Source organism: Raphanus sativus, chromosome 2 (genome assembly GCF_000801105.2).
Source record: "Raphanus sativus cultivar WK10039 chromosome 2, ASM80110v3, whole genome shotgun sequence".
NCBI classification, from domain to species: domain Eukaryota; kingdom Viridiplantae; phylum Streptophyta; class Magnoliopsida; order Brassicales; family Brassicaceae; genus Raphanus; species Raphanus sativus.
The window spans coordinates 1913536-1922307 of record NC_079512.1 but is presented as its reverse complement, the minus strand read 5'-3'; the positions used below and the strand labels follow the sequence as shown (position 1 = coordinate 1922307).

Sequence of the window (8772 nt, the reverse complement as noted above, 5' to 3'; positions counted from 1 at the left end):
GCTATGTCGGTTAGTAGGGATCTATATATAAAGAAAGTGTGAGAAGTCTGGGGAGAGTTTATTCATTTTGTTTCTGGGAAAAGAGAGAGTGAAGGTAAGGTTTCTTTCGATCTACATTCTCGTTCATTCTTTCTGCTATTTTTCTTTTCTTTCTTTCTCTGCTTTCATGAATTATAATAAGTATTGTTTAGCCAGAATCAGTATCGGTGGAGTTAATTTTGTTAGTTTGATAAATATTAGTTATAGGGCTGGGTGAGAATGTCTGACGTGGTGATGAAGGAAGAAGACAGTGACACATTGAGTGTTAAGGTAAAACCTGGTGATGCACGTCATGTCCTTCTTTGTTTGAAGGAACTCGTTGCTAATCTACCGCCGCCGTACAAGCACGATGAGTTTATTCCACCACCATTAGAACATCCTTACACTCATTGTAGTTGGAAACCAGTGTACTTAGGCTTTCCCCGGACTCCCGTCTATCCGGATTACTTGGGTGCTATTCTACCGGTATTCCCCTTCTCAAGTTGTTATTATTATTACTTAAAAAAAAAAAGTATTAACTCAGTTTTGATGTTTATTCTCTGAAGGAACTCTTTGCCAATGCTCCAGAATCCGACATGCAGGAGGAACCTCCTTTAATATCACCAAATATGCTTGATTACGTACCTCCATCTCAGATTGAATATATACCTTTCATTAGTCCTCCCTTCATTCCTTGTCCATCTTATAGCCCCACTGCCCCTGGCGGCTTTGATTTCTCTCAATCTCTGGATGCTATCCATGCCGAGCCACTCCTCTTTGCTAAAATCGGTCTCCATTGCTACAATCTCGAAAATGTATCTCTCTTTTTTTTTTCCCTCTTACCATACATAATAATATACATTGATGACGTGTCTGATTTTGTAGGGGACACACTTTGAACGTTTGGGTCTGCCTCGGTCGTATGACCAGACCATAGAGGCAAGGGATCCAGTACGCAATAATTACACTTGCAGGTTTGAAACAAATGTTCGGCTTGCCACTGAGAATAAAGATTGCTTCCATGTTATCACAACCCGCTCCAGGCCCTCCTTGCCCCCACCTCCCCCTCCCCCTCCAGGTAATATAATTGCAAACTTGGTCTTATATCTTTTTTTTTTAAAACCCACCTTCTATGCCTCGCTCTTATATTGTATACTTTGTTGGTCATTTCTACCACAGGGGAAGATGGATTCCAATGTGGATTTGACACACTTTCTGTGGATGAGCTTTTCAAAGGCAACATGCCCGATTGGTTGCCTGATGACTATGCCACTAGCACGCTGCTGATGCAATACTACGAGGTCATTAACCCCTTCCTCCTTTTTTTCTCTTTAATTCCCAGCTTTTTGCTTTTTTTTTTTGTTTTCTGCTGACATTGTAAATTATTTATTCTCCAGATGAAAGCATCAGAGGTGGAACAAGCCAAAGAATGGCTTCATCTTTACGCTGAACTAGCCTTGTACACCAAGAAGCAGAAGGACACGGTGAGTACCCAGAACAAAAGACTTTGGAGGCAATTTTTTTTTTGTGTGTATAATATGTTAAATCTCTTGTTGGTGTTGTGTTGTGTTCCAGTTCATGTTTGAGCGTGCAAAGCCCCTGGAGCTGGGAAAGGTTGTTGTGCAAACCAGAGACTCTATGGAAGATGTCAAGCTATTGGATAATGCAGTCTTCTTCATAACCTTCAAAACAAGTGGCGGTGATGTCTGCAAAGGTATCATCAGGAGGACAAGGGATGGGATTCCAGAGCATCTATCCCTTGAAGCCAAGTGCTTCATGTGATGTGAACAGTCTCTGAGGTTGACTATGAGAGAGAGTAATTAAAAAACGATCTGAGTAAAAAAAGTCTGTAGTTCTATACCAAGTATATTTTAAATTGAAACTTCAAAGTCTGGATTTGTCTTTTTGGACATCAAACATACAAACTAGGAAGTAGGAGAGTCACATTCATGTGAAAAGATTTCAGACTCTCAATTTTAGAATATTACATTCTAGCCCAAATTTGATTTCAGTAGGCTAAAAAAATCCAGTCTCCACCCATTTAATCAGATGGGCCTCAAAAGAGTCCAAACTCAAACCATTTAGGGCCTGACTGGTGTAACCGCAGCGGTTGCGGGAGTTTGCGGGTGCGGGTGGTTGCGGTTTTAAGCATTTTTTAGAGATTTGTACGACTGGTATAATTGTTAGAAATTGTTGCGTTTGCGGGACTCTTATGACTGGTAAACTACCAAACGCAACATCTGTTAAATAATAATTTAACAATATTTACATTTTATGTAATTATAAAAATATTAAAAATCATAATAATATGATAAGTATAAAAATTATATTTATAAAATCATATTATTCAATTTTAAAAATTTATAGAAAATATTTTAGTTTTGAATTTTAAATATAAATTGAAATATAATATGAATACATTTTATAATTTCTATTATTTCAATTGAAAATTTTTATTGAATATTTTTAGTATTATTTTTATTTATTCTGTTTTTAAAGAAAAAAAATTTACCCTCCCGCAACCGCCCGCAACCGCAAACGCTAGCTGGAACCAGCTTTTGATTTTAAGAGGTTCGGAGCGATTTGTAGCGTTTTCTGTGATTGTTTTGAAACGCCAACAACCGCTATAAACCGCAAAAGCTGCGTTTGCGGGTGGTAGCGGGAAAACCAGTCAGCACCTTAGTTTCACTGGCGAGTCGTGGCAAAGAGAAGGACGACTTTGAACGACAACATGAATGGTCATATGTTGCTTTTGTTTCTCCTCACAAGAAGAGAGGTTTAACTGTACCAAGTAAACCTATCAAAACAGCAACCAACTCAATGTAACAACATCTTAGTAAACCTAAAACACAGAACTAGTCTCGCTCATTCTCTTGTTTAGTTGTTTGAGAAAGAAAATTGGTTAGTACCCACTACCCAGTATCATAAATACACACACCGATATTCAAGGTCGAGCAATTAATAGTCACAGAAGGAAGGAGACAACGTGACAATTATACTAGTACTATTAGTCCTAGGGACGGAGCCGATACCCAGACAACTTGCAGTATCTGTGATCCGGCCCAAACGAATATTTAGATTTGCAATTCGTTTAATCCAGAGAAATACAAAAATTCGGGTATATATATATTTTTAAGTAGAGTTAATTTGTTAAATATACATGAAAATGAATCAAATTAGGTAACTACCCTATGTGCTTGGAAACTCCTCTTTACTGTTCAATATTTGGTCTGCTCTACCGATATTGGCCCTACTCTCTTCTTTCTCATTCATTTCTTCCTATATTTTTCTTTTTCGTTGAAATCTTCCACCTCAAATTCTTACAAGTTTTTTGTACAACTCTCTCCAATCCTTACACTAATTCATCAAACTCTTTTTTCATTTCGTTGAGGTTTCTTTTCATTTCATGTCCCCAATGCAAAATATGTTTGCAACACCAATCTTCTGTAATTTACTTCTCTTTCTCATCTGGTTCTTGCCACCATGATTCAGTTTGGGAATATTTTATTATGATTCAAGAATCAAAATCAAAGGAAGGAATAAGGGATTGCGACTACAGTATCTCAATAAATTGGAAATCTACAATTTTTATAAGTTTTGATTTTAAACAGTATATAGATTGTTAGCTGATAATTTTTATTAAAAATATATTTATCAAGTTATAAAATGAAGTAACCTCTGAGCTTTTTACTTATATGGTAAACAATGTGTTAACGGGTCTCCAATATCATATCGTCATAGATGATATATGTTCTTTAACTATTACATGGTTTGTTAGATGACACATTGATAGTTAGCTGATACACAATTTGATATATGATTTGTTAAATGATACATTTTTTTGATAAATAATTGGTTAGTTGTTACATGATTTGTTGTTTGATACATGTTTTTGTTAATTGATATATAGTTCGATATCAAATAATAAATATTTACTAGTATGTAGAATAACACTTCATTTAACTCTCTATGAAAATAATTATGATTAATTTGTAAAGTGTCTAAATAATCAATGGTCAATAGCACAAAAAAAAAGAGTATTCATTGTTTGAAATCAAACAATATATCAACTAACAAAACACATAGCAGGTAACAAATCATGTATCATTTAACAAACGTGTTTCCAAATAACTATATAAAATTAAGATTCTAATCAGCATTAATAATATCCGGTAACTAGAAAAAAGCCGACTAACATTAATGTTATCCAAAATAAAAAAAAAAACAATTTTACGCACTCGCTCTCGCCTTCTTGACCTTGGTAGGTGTGTCACCATTTCTTTCTCTTCACCTATCTCAGATTTCACCGTTTTGACATCCGGTCTCCTGCTCGTTCTTCTTTGGCACAATTGAGCAAAAACTTATATCAATCACTCGATAAACCAGAGAATTTATGGGATAGTTTTTGTGATCGATGGAGGAGATAATGAAGACTTGCTGTGATTATAAGATTAGTTGGTAAATATGAACAAAAAGGGAAGATATGGCTCAATTTTTAGTAAATAGTATATTGACAGAAACAATAAAATCTGACAAAGAAAAAAAATTGCAGAAAAGAAGAGAACGAAGAGATGGTGGAGAAGTAAGAGAGGAGAGAGATACAGGAGAGTAGGGGTATCAGTGGAATTTAAAAAAATGAATAGTGGACATGGTATTTACCTAATATTGATCATTTCTATGTATATGGAGCCTAAATACTCTTTTAAGTATTACAGATTATTCGATTCGATCTGTCAATTATATTAAAAATAAAATAAAATAATATATATTTAAAATTAAATAAAAATACATTCATAATATCATAATTAAATAAAAATAAAATAATATCATACTAACAAAGATACATTTTTAGTGGAAATTGTAAAGTAAAACAATAAAAATAATATTAATAAACCTAATAAGAAATTTTATATTTTAATATTTGGCTCAACATAAAAATTAAATTGGATACATAATAACTCAAAATAAAATTTGAAAAACAAATTAAAATAAAATGTTACCAAATTTATATGGTAATATGTATATATATATATTGTATATACAATTGTATCCGTGCATGATCACATGAGAATCACCTAGTATATATAAGATAATAGGTGTTTTACTCCACCATGTGCAGTGATAAATTTTTTAAAATTAAAATTATATTGACAAATGAAATTTATTAATATTATATATTTTATTATTTTTGACCAATATTTAATATATGTTTATTTATGAAACATAAATCGAAGAGATAAATATTTTTTTTTATTTTAAATTATATTTAATAATATATATGTATATATTTAAAATTATAATCTTAGATAAAATAATTTATCTATTTCTTTTGTTTAAATATATTAAATTAACTTGTATAAAATTACTAAAATAAAATTCATATAAAAATTTTATAGTTATTAAAAATTAAAAATAAACAATATTTATAAAATTTCTAGATATATCTAAAAGATGTTGGACAAATATATAAATCCAAAGATCTCAGATTTTTTGGTTGGCTATGTTCTTTTCAAAGGACACACCATAAGATTGGCTATGATCTTTTCAAAGGACGCAACATAAGATATCACACAAAAGAATGGAGGAACTTGGTAAAAAAACAATTAATCTCTTAAGCTTTTAATCAAAATATAAAAAATATCTTACTCCTTCAATGTTCATTATGCAGAGGATACATGGCCCCAAATTATTCCTTGGAAAGGGTTACCTAAACTACCAAAAATATTTAGCTAAAAAGACTAATCAAAAACACAAAATACAGTAAGAACTTGAAACCATAGATGAACAAAATAAAAAATAATTATGCACAGGTAAGAGAAACTCTCATTCACAAAAAAATTTAATACTTAAATGGTAACTTATCATAACATAAGATTGGAACCACTTGATCTCATTTATTTTCATAACGAACATAGATTATAGGAAACTCACTAGTCAAGGTGGATTCTGTTTTGAAGACTAAGAGCAATAACTAAAGATTATAAACATAAAATCTAGATCATTGTTCTTATCTAACTTTCATATTCGATAACATGAATCCATAAAACTATACTAACACTGTTTGAGTAACATAAAGAATCTCCAAATCTAAATATCTCAAATGAATACTCAAACAACTAACAATACCTTGAAAACAATGTCAATTGTTATAGCTCAAAGAAGTATTTCTTTTTTAGTTTTATTTGAATTTGTGTACTCCTAGTTTTGGAGATTATGCTTTATATTTTGGATCCGGTCCACATCATCCTCGGGTTTGAGACTTCAAAAGTGGATATAGTCCAACTTTTGTGCACTCGCTATATATTTGCTATTTTAAAGTTTACAGTAAAATAAATCTAAAAGATAGACAATTACTCAAAACCAATTTTTTGTTGTTGTCAGCTAAATCCACTAAATCCAGAAGTTATCAGCCAATAACCTTTTAAGCAAATGTTATGTTGTTGTCTCTTCAAATTGCTTGCATTTTGGATTATGCTCATCAATAGTTCTGTTCTAAACACTTGCTACAAGATTAACATGAATGAATTGTTATGAGCAAGAAAAAAGAATTAAGACACAAAAGAAAGAACTGAAATTATACACTTACGTCACTAATACAGCTGTAGTCTGGTTCAAAGATGGGAATGCATCCGGCAACATGGTGTTTTTGTAGTGTATGCAGATGTGTCTCATGGCGCTCACAAGCTCAGCGGTGACAAATGCCCAGCAAATATCTATTGAATACAAAGGATGTTAAAAGAGTAAAGATACATAGAACTCTTAATTGGAAATTAAGAGAATTACCGTGTTCAAGTTGTTTTTTCACGGGTCCCATGATTTCACCCATTCATTTTCTGTTACCATTGAAAGAAAAACATTTTCCTCTTCTAATTTCTCTATGGTAGTGTGAAACAAACTAGAACCATCCCACTTTAATCATGGAACCTCTTCTATAAAGTGATAGGATTTGTTAAGAGCAAGAAGCTTCGGCTTCTGCTAGCTGCCCAACCAGTATCTGATATCACTATTGTCGAGTACCACAATCAAGTTCAGTATGCATATTTAACAATGGCCGAGGTATGTGTAAGTTTAAATTTTGCATCTTATTTCTAATACTAATAGGGTGAAGATATGGTTGGGGTGGAAGATCAATGGGTAGCAATCACGGCACCTGTGAAAAACCCAATTGAAGCACTGTAATTCAATTAATTTTACAATAAGGGTTCTGAATACCAAAATTTTGTATCATTTAACACTTTATCTTTAAGGTGATATCTTGAAGACCCATTTTTGCTACCTGGCCAGTACGTATACCCCGAAGGTGTTATATAAGGAAGAAGAGGAAAAGGAGAAAATAAAATGAAACTAGATAGATCTCTTGGTATGACAGAGTTCTTATCTCACTTCTTACTTTGAAGAATTCTTAGTTTCACTCAGATTTATCTTTCTTCTTTGGACTTTCAGGAGGGTGATTTGGCAGCCAGACAACTCATCCTACGAATTGAGTATTCTGTGGGAGTGAGACCACAGTTATGGATCATAAGCTCTTTTAATTATTGTTATGTTTTTCTACTCTGACCTGATCAACGCTTATTGTTTGTCTGGATTTGAAAAATGATTTTCTATGTTTATTGTATTGCAGATTTTTAAAACCTTGTTCTGAGTAACGACCTTTTATTCGCAAGTGAGAACAGAGAAGCTATTACCTAAATATAACATAGGTCTCTGAATCCTGAGATTCAAGGATTAGAAGATCTAACAACTTTACTTTGTTGGTCATGTCTACCACAGGGGAAGATGGATTCCAATGTGGATTTGACACACTTTCCGTGGATGAGCTTTTCAAGGGCAACTTGCCCGATTGGTTGCCTGATGACTATGCCACTAGTACGCAGCTGATGCAATACTACGAGGTCATTAACCCCTTCCTCCCTTTTGCTCTTTAATTCCCAGCTTCTCTTTTTTTGCTGACATTGTATATTATTTATTCTCCAGATGAAAGCATCAGAGGTGGAACAAGCCAAAGAATGGCTTCATCTTTACGCTGAACTAGCCTTGTACACTAAGAAGCAGACGGACCCGGTGAGTATCCAAAACAAAAAGGCTTAGAAAAAAAGAGAAGGGAATCTGTTAGGTTATAATGAATCTCTTCTTGGTGTTGTGTTATGTTGCAGTTCATGTTTGAGCATTCAAAGCCACTGGAGCTGGGGAATGTTATTATTCAAACCAGAGGAGTTGTCGACTCAATGAAAGAGGTCAAGCTGTTGGATAATGCAGTCTTCTTCATAAGCTTCAAAACAAGTTGCGGTGATGTCTGCAAAGGTATCATAAGGAGAACAAGAGATGGGAGGCCAGAGCATTTATCCCTTGAAGCCAAGTGTTTCATGTCATGTTAGAGTCGTTAAGAGTAATCAAGTAACGTTTGTCATTCTGTCTAGCAAGTATTTAAAGTTAATTTAACGCCTTGTCGAATCATCGTAGTTGTTTCTAATTAAGATATGATAAGCTTTTTTGTGTCCATTTTTATCCCCAAAGATTCTGTAATTGTGTCTCTAGACTTCGTATCATATGGTTAGCTCTCTATCTGGTTTAGCACAGAAGGATTAACGTTAAAATCTTATGTATGCATGTGATGTGTGCACATAACATGTATGTTTAGTGGTTACTTTTTGTCTCACAAGAAATCAAAGGCCAATAAGGTCGCCCCTTTACAAACTCGAAGACACATGCGATGACAAAAGTTTGAAAGCCTACTGAGCAATAATATAGAACTTT

At 33.3% G+C, this 8772-nt stretch overlaps 2 protein-coding genes across 2 annotated transcripts; both read left to right on the top strand.

The window, feature by feature from the left end:
* The first annotated feature begins 248 nt into the window (after positions 1-248).
* Positions 249-1959, top strand: LOC108840592 (UPF0725 protein At2g20620-like). The gene is made up of 7 exons (XM_057002701.1): positions 249-309; positions 352-504; positions 585-833; positions 904-1096; positions 1198-1319; positions 1416-1502; positions 1594-1959. Exons 1-7 carry the CDS (start codon positions 259-261, stop codon positions 1798-1800), a joined length of 1062 nt encoding a protein of 353 aa, XP_056858681.1. The 5' UTR covers positions 249-258; the 3' UTR covers positions 1801-1959.
* Positions 1960-7065: 5106 nt separating this feature from the next.
* Positions 7066-8393, top strand: LOC108830999 (UPF0725 protein At2g20620). Its single transcript, XM_018604560.1, has 6 exons — positions 7066-7074; positions 7120-7193; positions 7462-7502; positions 7789-7910; positions 7993-8079; positions 8172-8393. The coding sequence occupies exons 1-6, from the start codon at positions 7066-7068 to the stop codon at positions 8391-8393; spliced, it is 555 nt and encodes a 184-aa protein (XP_018460062.1).
* Positions 8394-8772: the final 379 nt, after the last annotated feature.

Coding starts and splice junctions, on each gene's coding strand:
- LOC108840592 (XM_057002701.1), top strand. CDS start 259: ATGTCTGACGTGGTGATGAAGGAAGAAGACAGTGACACATTGAGTGTT. Junction 310..351: donor GTGACACATTGAGTGTTAAG/GTAAAACCTGGT, acceptor CTTTGTTTGAAG/GAACTCGTTGCTAATCTACC. Junction 1,097..1,197: donor ACCTCCCCCTCCCCCTCCAG/GTAATATAATTG, acceptor TTTCTACCACAG/GGGAAGATGGATTCCAATGT.
- LOC108830999 (XM_018604560.1), top strand. Junction 7,503..7,788: donor CAACTCATCCTACGAATTGA/GTATTCTGTGGG, acceptor TGTCTACCACAG/GGGAAGATGGATTCCAATGT. Junction 7,911..7,992: donor AGCTGATGCAATACTACGAG/GTCATTAACCCC, acceptor TTTATTCTCCAG/ATGAAAGCATCAGAGGTGGA.